This window comes from Canis aureus, chromosome 1 (genome assembly GCF_053574225.1).
Source record: "Canis aureus isolate CA01 chromosome 1, VMU_Caureus_v.1.0, whole genome shotgun sequence".
NCBI classification, from domain to species: Eukaryota; Metazoa; Chordata; class Mammalia; order Carnivora; family Canidae; genus Canis; species Canis aureus.
Genome location: NC_135611.1, coordinates 115,074,312 through 115,093,891, shown reverse-complemented (window position 1 = coordinate 115,093,891; position 19,580 = coordinate 115,074,312). Strand labels below are relative to the sequence as shown.

The window sequence follows — 19,580 nt, the reverse complement described above, 5'->3', positions numbered from 1 at the left end:
TACGCTTGGTGCTTGTCTTGTTCACGTGGACTTGGGTGTATTTAGTTGCTTCCATAGTCTCTTCTTAGCACCCCAGTGTCTGTTCATGTCCCACCCTAAGAGGACACAGCCCTTTTTTGTTCACTAACTAGAATTAACAGTGGAATACAACAGGGGCACCTGGCTGGCTCAGCCAGTAGAACATGCGACTCTTCATCTTGGGGTCATGAATTCAAGCCCCACATTGGGCATAGAATTTACTTAATAACATGTCAGAAATGAAGGGAGCTTTTAATTTAAACCTCCCTGACAAGCCATCCACTTATCTCAGCCCTTTGTCTGGGAGGTATTTCAGTGTCCACTGGGAGCAGTCAGGGTGGAGTCAATGACCCATAGCCCTAGTGGCGCTCTCTGCCAACTAGGCCCAGCACAGAAGTCCTGGGTTTGTTCTCCAGGTCACAGCTAACATTCCTGGATCTTTGGCCAGGTCCTGGCATCCCCTGGGAAATTGAGCTCTGCCCAGGCCTTGTCCCCTTCCTTTGCATGCCAGTGGATCTCTTCCAGTGCCTTTGAGAGAAGTGGGGAGAAATCCATGAGTTCCTATACCTGGAGGAGCCATGTCTTCTCATCTCCATCCCCAGTAGTTGACTCTGACACAATCTCCTTTGTTCATAACTGTGGGCCAATTCCTGCTCTACTCTAACTCAAACCCTTAACCTTCCTACCTTTCCTGACCAGTCAATTTCACCTTCCCGTCGCCCAGGTCCAAACCTTGGGAGCCATCTTGAGTCTGGATTCTTCATTCTCCTGGCCACCCCCTCCCCCCATCCAATCCATGACAGTAAGTCCGGTCAGCTCCACTTTTCCAAATCCTTCCACTGCCCATCCTCCATGGCTGTCTCCTCTTCCAGGATCTTGGTCCTGACCACATACATCGGGACCACTGTGGCCACTCCCTGGCTGGTCTCCTTGCCCTCCCTCTACCTACAGTCTGTTCCCCTCCTGTGGCCACTGGATCCTAGGAACAGTTGCATTGGATCCCAGCCCTGCCCTGCTTAGGGTCCTCCCTGAATTTCCCATTGCATTTTCTTTTATTTTTTTAAAAATATTTATCTATCCATGAGACACACACACACACACAGACACACACACACACACACACACAGGCAGAGACACAGGCAGAGGGAGAAGTAGGCTCCATGCAGGGAGCCTGACGCGGGGCTCATTCGGGGTCTCCAGGATCAGGCCCTGGGCCAAAGGCAGGCGCTAAACCGCTGAGCCACCCGGGCTGCCCCCCCCCCTTTTTTCCCCATTGCATTTTCAATAAAATTCAAACTCATCATGGCCTTAAGTCTATCTATTCATTCACCTAAGATATATTAAGCTTCAATCTTGTGCCAGACACTGCTTCAGAGACCAGGGAAACAGCAGTGACCAAAGATCCCCATTTTCATGGGCTGACACTCTTGGAGGAGGAGACAGATAAACATGGTAAATAAGCCAATCAGGTAGCCAGTATGCTGGAAAAAATAAAGCCAAGGACGGAAGGTGTAGGATGCTATTTTAACTAAGGTGGTCTGGGAAGGTCTCACTGAAGGGGTGATATTTCTGCAGACCTGTGGGTGAGGAGGCTGTTGAAGCCCTGGGCTTCCAGTATGTGGGGAAAGCATTCCAGGCAGTGGTAACAAGGCATCACACAGTACAAAGGCCCTGAGGCTGGGAAGTGCCTGGTGCATTTGAGGACCAGCAGAGAAGTCGGCAGTGCTGCAGAACCTCAGAGACTGAGAGGGAGAGAGGGCTGTGACCTGGGAGAGGAGATGGGGACAGGACGGGGAAGGACCTTGGGGGTCTGGCTGAAGACCCAGGAGTGTCTTGTTTCAAAAGCAAGGCTGGGGGATGCCTGGGTGGCTCAGTGGTTGAGGGTCTGCCTTGAGCTCAGATTGTGATCCCTGGTGTGGGGATTGAGTCCCACGTCGGGCTCCCTGACAGAAACATAGACAGCGGGAGAAGCAGACTCCTTGCAGGAGCCTGATGTGGGACTTGATCCTGGGACCCTGGGATCACGATCTGAGCTCAAGGCAGACCCTCAACCACTGAGCCGTCCAGGTGCCCCACCAAGGAGGGATTCTGAGCAGAGGAGGGAGAGACTTAGATCAGAGATTTGACTCAGGTGTTCACAGGCTCCCTGGGGCTTCTTGTGGGAAAGAGAATGGGGTGGAGGAATGGGAAAGGAAGCAGGGAGATGATAAGGAGTCTACTGTGGTGATCCAAGCAGAGACAAGGCAAGGGTGGACAGAGCTAGAGTGGGGCGTGGCAGCAGGAGAAAATGGCTGGTCTGTATATACTTTTTAAAAGATTTATTTATTTGGGAGAAAAAGAAAAAGCACACACAGTGGGGGAGGAGGCAGAGCAAGAGGGAGAGTCTTAAGCATACTAGGCTTAAGCAGGCTCCACATGGGGTTGGATCTCATGACTCTGAGATCATGATCTGAGCAGAAACCAAGAGTCCAGCACTTAACCAACTGCGCCACCCAGGCAGCCCCCATTTATATTTTTAAGATGGAACTAACAGAATTTCCTAAACTGGATGTGGGGTGTGAAGACAAAGAGGAGGCAAGGATTGACCTATTTGCCCACACAGCTGGAAGGATGGAGGTGCCATTAATTGAAATGGGGATGACTGTGGGGGCAATCAGGTTTAGGAAGATCAGAAGCTTAGGTTTGGATATTTAAATTTGAGAGGCCTGTTAATATGGCAACATCATGGGACACCTGGGTGGCTCAGAGGCTGAGCGTCTGCCTTTGGCTCAGGGAGGAATCTCGGGTCCTGGGATCGAGTCCGCTTCTCCCTCTGCCTATGTCTCTGCCTCTCTCTCTGTGTCTCTCATGAATAAATAAATAAAATCTTCAAAAAAATACGGCAACATCACTTATCTGTATTTATTTGTTTACTTATTGTCATCCCCCCACCATGTGAGCCATTTGAGAACCAATCCTGCTTATCACGCTCAGCACTGTATTGCCAGCATCCAAGAGCAATTCCGGCACACCACAGATGCTCAATAAGTGTTTGTTGAATGAATGAAGATTGACAAGTCCCCAAATTCTTTTATCTTCCAGGTCAGCCAGTATCAATTCCAATCTACCTAACTCTCATGTGCATTTTGTGAATCCTCCAGGTCTGGATTCAAATGTCCTCCTTTTCTGCAAAGCCTGCCCTGACTACTGTTTGACATTCCAGCTCATGCTTAATTTTTCTTTTTTTCTTTTTTATGCTTAATTTTTCTCCATAACACTTACCACCCTGGCATACGTACTTCCTACGACTCTGTTACCTTCCTTCACCAGAAGGTAGTTCCAAGCGGGCAGGAATTTTTGCCTATCTTGTTTAGTGCCAATGGGTAATAAAACATGATCTGGCACACAGTAGGCGTTTAATAAATACTTGCTGAATTTGTGTTGCTGACCGGGAAGACACGTTCCAGGCCCGAGCAGGTTAAGGCTTGAAGGCGAGACCCCGCCTTATGAATCATTCATGACCTGGCCCCGCCCACACGCAGAGGACGCGCGCGCTCACGCGGGAGAGAGGACGCGGCGCGTACCTGAGCTGAAGGCGCGGCAGGGGAAGTGGGCTCTGCGCAGGCGCCGAACTCCCCGACGCGGGTCTCAGCGATTTCTGGTTAGGAGGTGCGCGCGCGCGCGAGAGGGCGGCGGCGGCGGCGCAGTGCGCAGGCGCGGCAGGCAGTGCGCAGGCGCTGGGGGAGGGCGGGCTGAGGCAGCTGAAGCGGCGGCGGCGGCGGCGGAGGCTCGGGCAGAGGGGCGGGAGCTGAGGCGGGAGCGGACGGGCTGGTGGGCGAGCGAGAGGCGGCGGAATGGTGGACTACCACGCGGCGAACCAGTCGTACCAGTACGGCCCCAGCAGCGGGGGCAATGGCGCCGGCGGCGGGGGAAGCATGGGCGACTACATGGCCCAGGAAGACGACTGGGACCGGGACCTGCTGCTGGACCCGGCCTGGGAGAAGCAGCAGCGCAAGGTGCGCGGCCCGCGGGCCGGACGGGCCCAAGGGGGGGCTTCCCAGGGAGGTTGGGCGCTGGAAGGGGGTTGGAGGTCTCGAGAGGGAATTGGAGGGTCCGTGATGGGAGTCGGGGGTCAGGAGAAGGAATTGGCGGGACCGGGAAGGGATTTGTAGTCCTGAGAAGAAACTGTAGAACTTGAGCAAGGTATTGGGAGTCTGAAAAAAATAATTGGCGGCCGAGTAGGGAATATGGAAGTCAAAAACAACGACAACAAAAAAACCCCCAAAACCAAAAAACGAAATCAGCCCGATGGAGGAATTGGAGGGCCTGGGCGGGGAACTGGGGGAAACCGAGGTGCTTGGAGACTCTAAAATGGAATTGGGGTCTGAGGCGGGATGGAAGGGTCAGAGGATGGTTGGGGGTGCGGAGACGAACGGAGGAGTCTGGAATTTATGGGCCAGGATGGAATTGATGTTTGGGGGAGCCTGAGGAGGGGCTGAGAGGTGGAGGGGGTTATTTGGAGTGCAGAAAGCTCTGAAGAACCTTGGGGTTGGGGGAGTTCTAAAGGGGGTGGAGAAGTCTGAGGATGGAGTAGGGGGGGTACTAAGAAAGGGATGTGGAGTCTGACGAGTAGTGGGGGGACCTGGGAGACTTGGAAAAGGAGAGGGGCAGAGGAAAGAAGTGGGTGTGAGACTGGGGTGTGGGGGGCGAGGGGGGGCAGGGGTGCAAATGAAAGAAGTTAGGAGTCGTAAGAAGTGTTTGAAGAGATTTATTTGGGGTGTCCTGTTCTGAGTGGGAGGCGGGAGGAGTAAGAGGAATTGATGGAGGGATGCAGAGGGAACCTGGAGAGTTTTGAAGAGGGGATTCTGAAGAACTGATGGACGGTTGAAAAGCTCAGCCAAGGGTTTGGAGGAGCCTAAGGAAAAGGTAGTGTGGAAAAGGTGAGCATCCTGGAGAGAAAGAATGGGAGCGGCGGAATGGCGGGTAATGAGGGAGATTAGGAAAATGAAAGTCGTTGGGAAGGCAGTGTGTGATGGATGGACTGAGAAAGGAATCTGGGGGGGAGGGCTTCTAGAGGTACAGTCGCAGGACTACAGAGTGTGTTTGGGGGTGGGGGACAGGGAGAGGGTCAGGGAAGAATTGTGCCTTTTTTTTTTTTTTAATTTTTATTTATTTATGATAGTCACAGAGAGAGAGAGAGAGAGAGAGGCAGAGACACAGGCAGAGGGAGAAGCAGGCTCCATGCACCAGAAGCCCGATGTGGGATTCGATCCCGGGTCTCCAGGATCACGCCCTGAGCCAAAGGCAGGCGCCAAACCGCTGCGCCACCCAGGGATCCCAAGAATTGTGTCTTTGGTGGGGTGGGGGGTGAATGGACCCTGAAAGCAGGGTCTGTTCTCAGGTGGCATGTTGGGGTGTGGAAGCTGCTTAGCGGGGGAACCACAGCAGTGAAAAAGGAGACCAAGAGGAGTGGGAGGCCCAGAGAAGGTGTGTGTGTGGGGGGGGCTCTCCAGTGATAGAAGAGAGGGTTTGTGTGCAGAAAGAGCTAAAGAAAGGAGCGTGTTGAGTGGATGTGTGTGTTTGGGGAGGTGGTTTAAAGTGTGTGAAGAGAGTGGGAGGTTCTCGAAGTTAGAAGCTTTTAATACGTTCAGGAGATCTGAATTTTCTTCCCAGATTTGTCACTAATCAGTTTTGTGGTCCTGGGGCAAGACCCTGCCTTCCTCTCTTAGTACAGGTCTGTCATCTGTAAAATGAGAGTGGGGGGTGTGGAAGGAGACCCTTCTGCGAGGCCTACAGAAGTGGATGTGTATGGTATTGGGACTTAGGGAGGGCGGATTTGGTGGAACTTTCTCAGGAACATGGGGCAGACTCAAGGGGTTTGAGTGAGAGCAGGAGTGTGACTGGAAGCCTCTTAAGGGTATGAATTGGTACCCTGGGGGCCCAAGTGCAGAGTGCCCAGTGCGGAGGGGAAGGGTGAAAGGGGCAGCTGTTCCAGGGCGGCCTGGGGTGGGGCCTGGCAGGACCTTTGGTAAATTCCCAAGCTCTACTTGAATTTCCTCATCAGGAGTGGGGGAGTGGCAGGTTGGTGGTGGTGTCCTTCTCCTTATCTCCACCTATCTCAGGGTCGCCAGGTTGAGATGATCTGATGTGAAAATGCTTTTTGAGGGGAGAAGATCTAGACTGTAGTCCCAACAAGAATTTGTTGCCTGAGGCCTTGCCAGGGTGGCAAAGGTTAAGAGTTGCCAAGACACTTGGAAAGTTGGGAGGGGAACAGGGGGCCATGGGGTTGTTGTTGAGTATTTTTGGGATCTGACTTCTCCAGCTCCAAGTGCTTGGAGAATGAGGTTTTTTCTGTCAGGTGGTGGGAAGAGGGGGGAAACCTTCCTTTTCCCTCCCTTCCTGTCTTCTACGCCTCCCCAGGTGACTCCTTTTGCTAGCTCATTTCCACTCCCTTCTGGGAGTTAGGGTGTGTGCTCCTTCGTGGTTAAGTCTCCCTTACGCACAGGGTGAGGCCAGAGCACCATTCAGGCCCTGGGTGGGAACGAGGACTCACCAGAACCCCAAGGCCCTGCCTGCTGTGTATTATTTTTCCCTCTTCCCTTCCTCAAGGACCAGGCAAGGTTGAGGGAAAGGGTGGCTCACAGTGTTCTCTAATACAAGCCGCTTTCAGTTCTCAATAAGGGTCAGATTCTAGCATGTCCTGCTTTATACCTACCGCAGCAAATATTTACACATAGCTGTTCTTTGGGGGAAAATATTGCTTCACCGCTGTGCACTTTCCTATTATGGAATAGGGATCCTTTATGAAATGGGGGAAGGAATGGTGGAAAGGAACATGTACACAAATTTGTACTGTTCTTTTCCTTCTAAGAAGAACTCCCCCCACCCCTCAAACAGTCTGGGTGAGTTTTTCTGCATTACAGTGTCGCTTAAGTGAATGACAGGTTGTCCTTCTTGCCTTGCTGAGCCATTGGTACACGGAGAGTGAGTGGTAGTCCTGTGAGTATCTTGTGCACACTCACGTATCCTGAAAATCTGTTTCCAGGATCACTGCAGTCCCGTAAAGTGCTTGGAGTTGTATTCCAAGTTCCAGGAATTAGGCCAGGGTTGGTTTGAGTCAGGGTGTATGTAGCATCTGATGGTTCTCACTTTGACCTGAAGCCATTTGCTCTGACTTCTAGGGACCCTTGTAACCAACCTGCTAAGTAGGTTATAGAACAGTTCTGACGTGGAAGGCCCTGAGTGTCCTCCTGGGAGATAGGAGAAGGACTGGCCTGGGTTTTGAGTAAATGCTCCAGCAAGTACAGTTCTCTGCCACAGTTCCTTTTCCCAGCGTCTGAGAAGGTCCTGGGTAGCCTTGGTATTATTCCTTGCTCTCCTGGACAGGAGCTGTCTCTTCTTAGCTCCTTCAGATGGATCCCCTCTCAACATAGCAAGAAGGATCGATCGCCTCCTTCGCTAAGCTTGCTTGTTCCTTGAAACATCACTGTTTGCAGGGCCTCAGGTTAGATCCCTGACCTTTAGCTTGGGCTCTATCAAGGGTGAGTTAATTATTTGAAAGTTCTGATGGTTCATTTTTCTCCAGGTTTGTTTTTTTTTTTTTTTTTTTTTTAAAGCCTGACAATAGGGGCCTCAAAGTAGCCATCTGTTATTTTGTTCCATTACTGTAATTGCTTTCCTCTTGGGTTCTGGCTAAGATTGACAGGTCCTTAGCGGCTTTCAAAATTAAATAATATACCTAAAAAAAATTAATAGTAATTTTTAAAAACCCTATCAAACTTAATTATCATCTAGAAGTAAGACTATAAATATGAGAGGGGGACAGCTATACTCAGGAGAGGGATAGAGAAAGCTACTTGGCTACTAGCACTATTCCCTCCCCAATCCCTGAAAACGTGTCTTAGAACATGGCTTTCTTTCCTGGTGACTGCCAAAGAGGTGAGGTCTGGGAGGGTGGCCTGGGAGTAACTGCACCCCTTGTAGCCATTCACACTTGTTCTGTTGAGAGTTGGTACCATGAAATGGGAGCGGTGCCTGTTGTTTCATCTAATCCTAGGCGGTCCCGGGCGGCAACCCAGAATTGCCCTCTGCGTTTTGAAACACCCTCCCTGGTTCCGGCTTCCAAGACCAACAAGGAGGCTAGTTAGCTAAGCTACCTGGCGGCAGGGAGCTGACTCATTCTTGGGTTGGAACTGGTGGTAGATGGTTTTATTTAAGGGCAGCTGATTGCCTGGCCTCAGTTGGGCTTCATTGTGGCGAAAGTTTGGTGAGCACGTTGGAGGAAACAACCCAGGAAATGAAGGGCAGTGCTATAGTATCCTGGCGAATGCCCTTGCTGCCAGGGAGCTCAATTAAGACACAGGATGGCACTCTCAAAAAGTCTTCTTAATCAGATTTCAGGACAACAGGGACAAGTGTGGAAGGGACAAGTGTGGATTCTAGTGTTAAGCCTCTGGGATGGGGACTTATGTCATTTATTTATTTATTTAAACTCTGGGATGGGGACTTCTGTCATTTATTTATTTATTTAACCCCCCCTTTTTTTTTTTTTTTAGAATTTTATTTATTCAGAGAAAGAGAGAGACACACATAGGCAGAGGGAGAAGCAGGCTGTATGCAGGGAGCCCTGTGTGGGACTTGATCCCAGGTCTCCAGGATCACGCCCGGGCCAAAGGCAGATGCTCAGCCGCTGAGCCACCCAGGCGTCCCGACTTTTGTCATTTAAATGTAGACTTCATTTGGGGCACCTGGGTGGCTCTGTTAGTGAAGGGGCTGCCTTCAGCTCAGGTCATTATCCTGGGGTCCTGAGATGGAGCCCCTCCATAGGCTTCCTGCTCAGCAGGCAGCCTGCTCTTCCTTCTGCCTCTGCCCTTCCACCTGCTCATGATCTCTCTCGAATAAATAAATAAATAGATAAAATCTCTAAACGTAGACTGCAGTCCTGGTGGACTTTGGCCAGACAGCACTGTTTTTCAGAGTTACCCTGAGTGATAGTACAAGTTACCTGGCAGTGCTGTCTAGCAGATGACAGAAGAGAGAATGGAATAAAAAAAGAATTGATTTGAGAAGGCTGAAGGAATTTCTAAGACTGTTGAGGTGGACACCTTCAGCTTGTGCTGTATTGATTTGTAGTGTGCTAGGAATTGTACAAACCTTTGACCAGATCTTAAGGCTACTTAAAACAAGGATTCCCTGCTGCTTCTGTTTTTTTGGGGGGAGGGGAGGAAAGGAGAAGGGCAAAAATAATTAGCGAACACCTGTTTGTCCCAGGATCACTTGCTCAGGTTTTCTGAATAGCCAAAATATCGACATGTTTCTCTCTTCTCTGGCATGTAGTATATTCTAGACCAGTGTCTTGCTCAGCTTTGTCCCTGTTTCCTTCGCTTAGTGATGTCCAAGGTCTCATCTCATCTCATCTCATCAGTCAGGTTCAGGTCCCTTCCCCCAGATTCCCTTCCACTGCCTTTATTTATGGATTTATTTTACAGAATAACAAAACACTCCTGTTACCAGGTTCAAATTCCTCTCCTCCCCTTTTCTTTTTTCATGGAAATGGAAGGCAAGCGACAGCTGGTTGGTCATTCAGTGACTGTGGTAATTGAAACACCTACGAAAGGGAAAGAAAGGTAGGCAGGGAAAGGTAGGCAGACGGAAGTTTCTACTTGAGCGGATGCAAATTTTGTCATCCATGGAGGTTTGAAAGACGTCTTTTATATCATGGGTGGTGTGAGAGCTCAAGACAGTCTCCTTTAGGATGAGTTTAAAGTTTAAAACATCAAAGCACAGTTACAAGGAAACTTAGTTTTACAGTGTTGGCAGTCAAGGCGCCAGAATTTGTTATAAAGTGTCTGAAAGTGGCACACTAGCACTTGCTTTGTTTCAAGAAGGTTTATGAGTTACATTTTAGTCAGTGTTCCAGGTATCAAGGAGTATGTAAGGGTCAGTGAATCAAAAGAAACAATCATATTAAATTCCGGACTCTGTAAAGAACGATCTTATTGGGGATCCCTGGGTGGTGCAGCCGTTTAGCACCTGCCTTTGGCCCAGGGCGCGATCCTGGAGACCCGGGATCGAATCCCACGTCGGGCTCCCGGTGCATGGAGCCTGCTTCTCCCTCTGCCTATGTCTCTGCCTCTCTCTCTCTCACTGTGTGCCTATCATAAAAAAAAAAAAAAAAAAAAAAAAAGATCTTATTTGGGTGCGGGGGGGGGGGGGCGGTAGGAGGAGAAGGATCTTGCATCCCCCAGAAAGTGAAATCTTTCAATGGGCACGGGTGTCTTTACATCAGTGCTGGGAAAGTTTTATCCAAGTAGCAGTCTGCCTCGGATTATAAAAATCTCTGAGACATTCGCCTTGGTGTTGTGCCTTTTTTGGTTGTGGTGTTCTTTCACGTCCCTTCCCCCTCCCCCTTCCTTTGTAAACAATCGATGCATTAACTTGGAATGTCCAGGGAAAGTTTTGAAAAGCTGGTTGGTGTAACTTGGTTGCCTTCTCTTTAGTCGGAGCTGCAGTTACTCTGGGAGAAGCCATTGGTCTTTTTCTTGGGCATAATTTATTGAAGAGTTATTGGAAAGCCAGTGGATTGAGTTTATTGGAGATTTGATATTTGCCACCTATTTCTGTGCTGGCTCCTGCCTTCCTGGGATGAGCCCCATCTCCCCAATAGTGAAGGCCCATCCTGAATTTCCGGAAAAGACAGTGGTTCCCCAGCCAGAGCAGCATTCCCCCTCATCCCTCAAAATCCTTGCTTCTGTGATTTATCTCCCTGTTTCCTAAACTTCAGCCATTTGTGACTTTTCCATGCCCATTTTTACTTTTATATAATTAAGACTTTTTTTTAAGTTAATTTGTCTTTCTTCAGTTTTAAAAGGAAAAGTTATATAAGTATGATAAATGAAAAAGTCAGCCTCCCTGGCCATAAATAGAAGGAAACTGGGAAAATAAACATGCTGAAAACAAAACTGATGTCGTTAAATTCCAGCTAGGTGTTATTCCTGCTGAAGGCTCTGGGCCTGAGCTCTGCTCCGTTTGTTAAAAAGAGAATTTGGCAAGTATTAGTGAAGTGCTAAAGACCCACAGTGCCAAGCAGAGACTTTCTCTTTGAAGTAATTAGAAGGTTTACAAGAGAATCAAAGGAATAACCTCACAGTGATTTGAGGATTAATGTAGGATATGAATAACCCTTAAAATCTCCCATATGTGCCTGCCACTCTTGGAAAAAACTATCTCATTTGACCCTGGAAAGATTCCATGAGAGTCAGAGCAGAGTGACTTACCCAGGAACACACTGCCTATCCTGCTTGCCCTATGTCCCACATATCACTCAAAATTGGATGACTCTGGATATATCTTTGCTTTCTTTTTTCTTTTTTTTAAATAAAAAAATGATTTTATTTATGTATTAGGGAGAGAGAGAGCTCTCATGCACACAAGCAGGGGGAGCAGCAGGGAGAGAGAGAAGCAAACTCCTCACTGAGCAGGGAGCCCAATGCAGGGTTCAATCCCAGGACCAAAGGTAGATAGATGCTTAACTGACTGAGCCACCCAGATGCCCTATCTTTGCTTTCAACTGTTAGGTTTTGTTTGTTTGTTTGTTTGTTCTTTTTAAGACTCCAGTTTTCGTACACATACACTCTGGAAGTTTGGCTGCCCCCCCATGAATACAGTGCTATGCTGTTTGGGTATTTGAATCTGAGATCCTGAGAGGAAAGCAGTGCCCTCCTGCCGTTAAGAAAGGCTTATTTAAATGTTTTTCTTCCAAATATCAGAGCAGAACAGATTCTTTGTTTTCCAGTGGAACCATCCACACAGGGCAAGAGTAGTTGAAAGTGGCAGTTACTACTCGCCCAGCACAATGAAGTCATCTTGGGAAATATCGTTGACGGTGTTGAAATGATTGAAAGGGATGCTAGAACACCAGCAATACAATAGCATTTGTGTCTTCAGCTTCGGGCAGGAATAAAGAAGACATTGTGGTTTGTTTTATGCTTTTTAAAGTTTCCCCCCCAAAGGTGTGGGTCTGAGTGATGTCTGTCACTGGCTTTCTAGTGGGTTTTTCTTTTCATCTTCTCCCCCTCCCCGATGGCTGTTGACAGTGGGTGGAAGCCACATTCTAGGTGGATGGGAGGCAGTGCGGAAGGCAGGCAGTCGGCTTTGCTCCTTGTTCTCCATGTGTGAGAACAGTCTGGTTTTTTAATCTCCAAAAACCCTAAGATTAAGAGTTTTCATGTCATACCTCCTGAACAATAATGACTGATTTAAAAATGTCTTAATCATCAGCCATCCAGGCTGGAGGCACAACAGGAAGTAGTATGAGTGCATTTCTTTTCTTTTTTAAATACGTATTTCATTTCGATGGCCAAGAAGGCCAATTTGCGAGTAGAAGAAATGTCACGGGTGGAAGCTTGAAGGTGATTCAACAGCCAGCCTTGCTGGGAGGTTGTTTGAGGGACTGTCACTCTAGGAGGCTTGGTGGGTCTTCAGCTTGTGTTATTGAAATGATAGGCCTTCTTTCACCAAGTGCCAAGGCAGTGCTGGAAGCCTCCTTCTGTCAGGGTCATTGTCCTAGTCCGTGTGTGTGTGTGTGTGTGTGTGTGTGTGTGTGTGTGTGTGTGTATGTATAATAGTCAGCATATGAGTGCCCTATGATCTGTCTACATCTGGGTGTGAGTAAAAGGTATTTAGTTGATATCACCATGGGAACTGAGTCGCCTATTTATTGTTTTGGGGAGTGCCTCCACACCAGAGGCAGCACTAATGTTGGAATGTTGGGCTCTTGGGCAGAAATATGATGCCAACTGATTTCCTAGGAAAATATCCAGGGGCATGGTGGCCATGCTGGGTAGGTGGACGAGGAGCCTCTGTTGTGCAGGAATCACAGGAATCACACCGGCCAGTCTGGTCCCTCTTATGGATGAGGGGTGGAGGTGTGTGTTTGTGCAGGAGAAAGAAGGAAAAGCTTACAGCATGAAAGCCCCTGTTGGCTTTGTGGCTGGGACGTGTGCTTTTTCTCTAGGCATTTAGAGTTGGAATTTCAGCTATGTGACTTCTTAATAGCAGGGCAGAATGTGCCTGCATCTTTTGCCTGCTTTCACAAACACTGACAAATTAAAAAGAACTCTAAAGTTTCCAGCAAATCCCAAGTGCGGTTCATTCCATGATAACATTAAAAAAAAAAAAAAAAATCCACATCCTACCCCAGCTCCGACAGTAAATAAACTTTTTTCTCCCTGTTGCTTCCCCCTCTTTCCTTTAAGGAATTGAATATCTTTACAGTAAACTCTGAGTCTGATGAAAATTTTAAACATTTTTTACAAAGTGCTTATTTGGCTCCTGCCACCGCCATAGATTGTGTTTGGAAGTGTCAGGTTGTCTTTGCTTTTGGTTTAAAAAATATATATATTTTATTTTTATTTTTATTTTTATTTTTATTTTTTTAGTTTTATTGGTTAGTGGGCACCTGGGTGGCTCAGTGGTTGAGCATCTGCCTTTGACCCAGGTTGTGATCCCGGGTCCTGGGATCGAGTGCCACATCAGGCACCCCGCAGGAAGCCTGCTTCTCCCTCTGCCTATGTCTCTGCCTCTCTCTGTGTCTCTCTCATGAATCAGTAAAATCTTAAAAAAATAATTTTATTGGTCTGTATGATCTAGTTCTGGCTTATGATATAAAATCAGCTTCAAAATTCAAAATGTCTGGAAGCAGCTGGTTTTCCAGGCTGGTTCAAGGGCAGTCTGATTGATGAATCAACCCTTCTTACAGGCGGGGTCTGCTAACCAGTCCTGGAAGGTATCCAGACAGTAAACATCACCGGGATTGTGAGGCTTCTTTTCTTTTCTTTTCTTTTCTTTTCTTTTCTTTTCTTTTCTTTTCTTTTCTTTTCTTTTCTTTTCTTTTCTTCTTCTCTTCTCTTCTCTTCTCTTCTTTTTTCTTTTCTTTTCGGGGGGGGGGTGGATGTGGGGAGTCATTTGAGCTATGCTGCCAAGCCTGGTAGGATTTGGCTTTCTGTAAAACAGAAAGGTCTGTATCAAGATGTCTTTTTCAAAGATGTCAGGCCTATAGTCATCCAGAGCTGTGTCTGCTGGGTACAGTAGGAGGAAATACCTAGACGGGTTTGGGGGGCCTTCTTGACCATTTTGGAAACTTTTTGTAATTTTCTTTAACTCACACAAAGACGATCCGCAGAAAAGAATTTGATCCATTGAGAGCTGCAATCCATTTTAGGGATGGTGGGTTAAGGGATCCTGGCCCAAAGCTGCATCAAGGAGTGGCACTCAGCTCTTACCTGCTGCCCAGAAACAGCTTAGAGATTCAGAGGCAACAAGCTTTGATCTTAAAAACAGAAGACTCAAAGTGCATTCAGTTCTCTTTGCAGCTACCTTAGACTTGGGAAAGTTCTGGGCCTCTTTAATAAACAACCACAAAGCAATTCTTGCCAAATACGGCCTGCTCCAGGGCCACAGGGTTAGCTTAGGAGACAACTTTCTTGCCTAAAAATAAGTGCATGTTCCTATCAAACATTCCAAGCATTGTTTAAACATGAGACTTCTGAGTAGCAGTTCAGGCTTTGTGGGTTCAGTTATGTCAGAATGTGGGCAGTTTGGGGAGCTTGCTCCCCATTTTGGGATTGGCCAGTGGTCACCCAGGAAATCAGATGACCAAATGCAAACCATCTTCCATCTCATTTCTGTATGTTCTTGGTCTATTTATAGGCTGGTGGGGAAGACAGAGAGCAAGCATGTAAATAAAACAAGGCAATTTCAGATAGGATTGTGTGTTGTAGTGTGAATTAAATACTAATTAATAATCGCTAGTGTGTTACCCTGTGCTCAACTCTATTCTGAGTGCTTTACCTGGACTCACTTGTGTAATCCTGTGAGGTAGGTAGTATTACCTTTACAGGACAGGTGTAAAAATGGAGCCATGAAAGTTTAAGTCAGTTGTCTAGACAACAGTGCCAGGGCTTGAACCTCGAAGGTCTGGCCTTCAAGCCTGTGCTCTCATATCTACAAACACTAATCTAGTGATTGGGAATGGGTTGGGGGGAGGTGGGTGAGGGGAGTAGGGTGCAGTGCAGGTACTTTAGATCAAGAGGAAGATTTCTTTCTTTCTTTTGATTTTCTTTTTTTTTTTTTTAAGATCTTATTCATTTATTCATGAGAGACACAGAGAGAGAGAGAGAGAGAGAGGCTGAGGGAGAAGCAGGTTCCACGCAGGAAGCCCGATGTGGGACTCCAGGATCACATCCTGAGCTGAAGGCAGATGCCCAGCCATTGAGCCTCCCAGGCGTCCCTCTTTCTTTCTGTTTTATTTACTTATTTGAGAGGAGAGGAAGAACAGAGAGAGAGAGCTCTCTACCTTGCTGAGGAGAGAGCCCAATGCAGGGCTCAATCCCAGAACCCTGAGATCATGACCTGAGCCACCCAGGTACCTCCAAGAGGAAGATCCTGGAAGACAGAACATGTTGGCTGTTCCCTAAGGGATGGGAAAGAGGGAGCCAAGAGAACACTATAGGGAGGCTCTTTCAAGCAGGGGGGAAGAAAGTGTGGAGGCCATGAGGAGCAGAAAGAAGGCCAGAGTGGCCAGAGCAGGGCATGTAGAAAGGATGGTCCCAGCCAGATCTCTTAGAGCTTTTTTGTTGGAAACGGTGATGAGGCCTAGAATCTGCAGATTCAGTGCCTCTTGGACTCCCATTAGGCCAGGAATCTCCTACTTCCAGAACTCTGGCCCTGTAACCCTTTTCTCTCAGAGTCTCTGGACTGGCCAAACCAGAACTGACTTCTAAAGTGGGAACCCTGGGACGATGGAGCATTAAACTGAACAAAAGCTTCAATTATCCCTCTGCTCATTGCTGCAGTAGACACCTGTGTTTGATTAAAGCGCTGGTAACTTTTGAATCTGGAGTTTTACAGCACTGCGGGCTCATGTGGCTTTGTAGTGTCTCTCTTACAGAACTCAACTCTTACCCTCTGAACAAATTCCAGTCCCCTTCAGTCCCATCAAGAGGCTGCTTGATTTATAAAGCATCTTTGGTAAAATGTGGTTCCCTCTTTGAAGTGGGAAGCCAGGAAGCCTGATTTTTTTAACTGGCTCTTTTCCTAGGACCTCCCTTTCTCTGTAAATCCCTCTTCCATTTACTCAATATTTCCCCCTTGTTTCTCTTGGTCAGGTTGAGTTATAGCTAGCATGGTTCTAATTCAGAGAGACATACATGCAGGCTGATTGAGGCGTTCAGCCTTCCATACCCCACTGGAAGCCAATCCAGTGACATTGGATTTCATTTGGCCCATGGCTCCCCATCTGAAGGCACACCTTGTCAGACTAGTTATGTGGCTTTTACTCAGGGAGGAACAGCAACAGCTCTGGGCTATCCATAGACACTCCTGACTGTATACACAGCACTCAGCAAGAAGCTAAGTTCACAGATCATAAGGTGTCCATCGTGAATGTGGGCTGGAATTCTCTCGCCCTGCCCTTAATGCAACTCGGCTGCAGAAATCATCCCTGTTGACAATATAAAGGAGTGAATGAGTATGAAGGTGTCCTGTGGTAGCATGGCCAGCCCAGCTGCTTCAGCTGGAAAGAAGATGGTGAGGTTTCCATTCTCCTGGCAGCATACCCATGTGAACTTGTTAAATCTTTTAAGTAGCTGTATAGGAGGGGAGATAAGTGTGTGTTTATCTTTATCCTCTTAAATACAAACATAAAACCTCCCCTTTATAAAACCAGTTCAGAGTGGGAAGAAAGTGTATGGAAAATGGAAAACGTGGCCGATTATATTGAGTCCTACTCCACGTTTGGGATACAGCTGTAAGTTTCCACGGTGGGTGGCTTATTATGCATTTATGCTGAGCTGAACCTGCTCCAGGCTGTTCCTGCAGATAGAAAAGGCTTTCTTGGGGTGAAGCGGGGGAGGGGTGTGGGGTGTGTGTGTGGGAAGTTGTCTCTTTCCATCGCACTATAAAGACTTGGAGGAAGGTCTTTTGAGAGACTTCAGCAGCTGTCACTTGGGTAGCAGAATTGGGGGCTGCTGACCAAAGTGTGTCTGCATTTTATAGCCAACCAGCATGTTGTGTAACATGAGTTGGGGCTTCATGGGCCCTGGAGTCCAGCACTCAGGTAGAAACATGACCGCCAGGGCCAGACAACAACCCTCACTGGGCCCCTCAGCAGAGCAGAGCTCTGCGCCGAGCCTTTGGGGGTATGAAAGAAACCGGAGACCCAACCCATGCTCTCAAGGAGCTCACGGTGTAATTGGGGAGAAAGCAAAGCCACATGAGACGTCAGGAGGACACTAAGCGGCACACCGAAAGGCCTACAGCACTCTAGCTGTGTCCTGGGAGAGGAAAGGGGTGAATAAGGGCAGGTGGGGTCAGTCATGGAAACTTTCATAAAGGAGGTGAGTGTGCAGGAGGGGTGGGCCTTTGCCCCAGTGGTGTGCAGGTTTCTGGGAGAAGCGTTAGGGGGTCTCTTGTGTGCAATTGAACAGTATTCCTTAGATGTCTCTTCTGAGCAGTCCTGCCTGTTCCTTCCCCTGATGAGCACTGTCTTGTGGGGAGTTTCACATTTGAGGTACCATGTTTGGTATATCTTAACTATACCTTGGAAGCTCTGAGTAGCCAGACCCCAGGGTCTGAATCCATAGCCATTGGCAGGTCCTGTCACTTTCAGAACTATTGTAGGCAGGCTGGACCCCTCATGTGGGAGTCTGCCCTGAGTACTCTTTAAGAGGGCATTTGCTTTCAGCTTGGTGGTGGTCCCTTCAGAATAAGCGCAGACTTTAGGAAAAGGAACAGAGAGACTTGGTTCTTAGATCTAAGAGTCTCTCCAAGCCTTGTGCCTTACAGCCTCTCCGGGTGTGTGCTGCTGCGTAGTCCAGATGAGCACTCCAAGCTGGAAGAGGCAGTTCTGTATTGAGATTGCCCAAATGAATGGGGTTGACTCCTGACAGCCTGGTTGGCTTGGTGTGCCACAGTTAACATGCCATCCCTAGAATGAGGGTAGCCTGGAAGTGTTCTTCCTTGAAAGTTTATTCTTGCCTGCCAAGCTCAGCTTACAGGTGCTATTCTTTAAATAAATGCCTTAGAGCTGGCTTGTGGAACTTAAGAGTTCCCATCCCCGGAAATACTCCAGTGTGTTTAAAAAAAAAAAAAATTCATTCAGGTGCTCATGGCCAAATGTGTGACTCAGATAGTACAGTGCCCTTGATATGCTTTTCCAAAATTGACATACTTGAGTTGCACTCTGGCCCCACTGCAAGATAAGGTTCGGGTAGCTGGCCCATGCCTCTTTCTTTGTGTGGTTTCAGGTTGGGTTTTTCTCCCTTTAGATGATGCTTGAGACCTGTGACATAGGTCAACTCATGAAAGTAAAGTAGCGGCTGCAATCATCCAGCAGAAGCTGGCTTCCATCATTTATTTATTCATGAGAGGGGGAGAGAGAGAGAGAGAGAGAGGGACAGGAGGAGGGAAAAGTAGGCTCCATGCCGGGAGCCTGACATGGGACTCGATCCCGGGACTCCAGGATCACCCCCTGGGCCAAAGGCAGGCTCCAAACCGCTGAGCCACCCAGAGATTCCCCCCCCCCCTTTTTTTTTGGCTTCCATCTTTTAGACTGCTGGGGGCAGGGGACCAGTAGGTTTGCTGTGGAAAGATTGGTGGGGGTGGTGAAGGTGGGAAGTGTTACCTGGAGCGAGCCAGACTTTGTAGCTTGGGCACCAGAGCACTGCTTGTGCTGTTAGGGAGAAAGTGCTGCAGACTTAGCATTAGCCGGTTTCCTTTTCTAGCTTGTTATGGCTTTGAGGCCGACTCTGCCTCATAATCGTTAAGAGATGCTTTCTCCTCCCACTTCTGAAAGGCTGTGATGTTAGGGAGGTGGGCTTTCTTGGTGGAGAGAACCTGGGGTTCATTGGTTGTAGTGGGAGAATGCTTGCTCTACCCATGTTTTGGGAGAGCTTTCTCAGGGAGAAGTTGCAGAATATACAGGGTCACAAAATTTCTTGCACGATCCCAGGCTCTGAGAAGAGATGCCTGCTCAGCTAGTGGGTTAACCGATAGCACCCAGCCTACCCACCAGACCAGAGAAGGCGGCTCAGATGTCACTGGGATTCAGGCTGTCTCTTGGTCCAAGCAGCTGCAAGCCTGGAGGGGGTGTTGAGAGTGCTGAAGCTCCTGTGGGAGGTGTTCCTGCACTGCCATCTCCAGGCTTGGTTCTGGCAACAGAACTGGGAGGTGGTGGAAGGTGTGTGGTGGGAAGAGGGTCAGAGCACAGCCTTTAGAGGGAGACAGACCTAGCTTCTGCACACATTCCTTCCACCCACTGGCTGTGTGACCCTGGGCAAGTGATAGGGGTTAAGCCTCAGTGTCCTCCTTTGGAAGGGGTCATCATCCTACCTCACAAGATGATTCCAGGATTCAGTGAAATAGTGTATATATAAAGCATCTGGCACAGTGCCTGGCACGCTTCTCAGAATTATTTCAGCGGCTCACCAGCCTGCATCCAGGTGGGCTCAGCTGCTTATGTCTTCTCTCTCTCTCTCTCTTTTAAAGATTTTATTTATTTATTTGACAGAGAGTGCACAAGCACA

General features: G+C 48.3%; 1 protein-coding gene across 6 annotated transcripts in view; it reads left to right on the top strand.

The window, feature by feature from the left end:
- The first annotated feature begins 3,756 nt into the window (after nucleotides 1–3,756).
- Nucleotides 3,757–19,580, top strand: part of ACTN4 (actinin alpha 4) — a 72,978-nt gene continuing 57,154 nt past the window's right edge. For 4 of the 6 annotated variants that reach the window (XM_077852877.1, XM_077852837.1, XM_077852868.1 and 1 more), the window contains exon 1: nucleotides 3,757–4,013. In XM_077852877.1, the coding sequence (XP_077709003.1) occupies nucleotides 3,852–4,013 (162 nt within the window). In that variant the 5' untranslated portion in view covers nucleotides 3,757–3,851. The remainder of the gene's footprint in view (nucleotides 4,014–19,580) is intronic. The other 2 variants (XM_077852857.1, XM_077852846.1) reach the window with 1 other exon arrangement.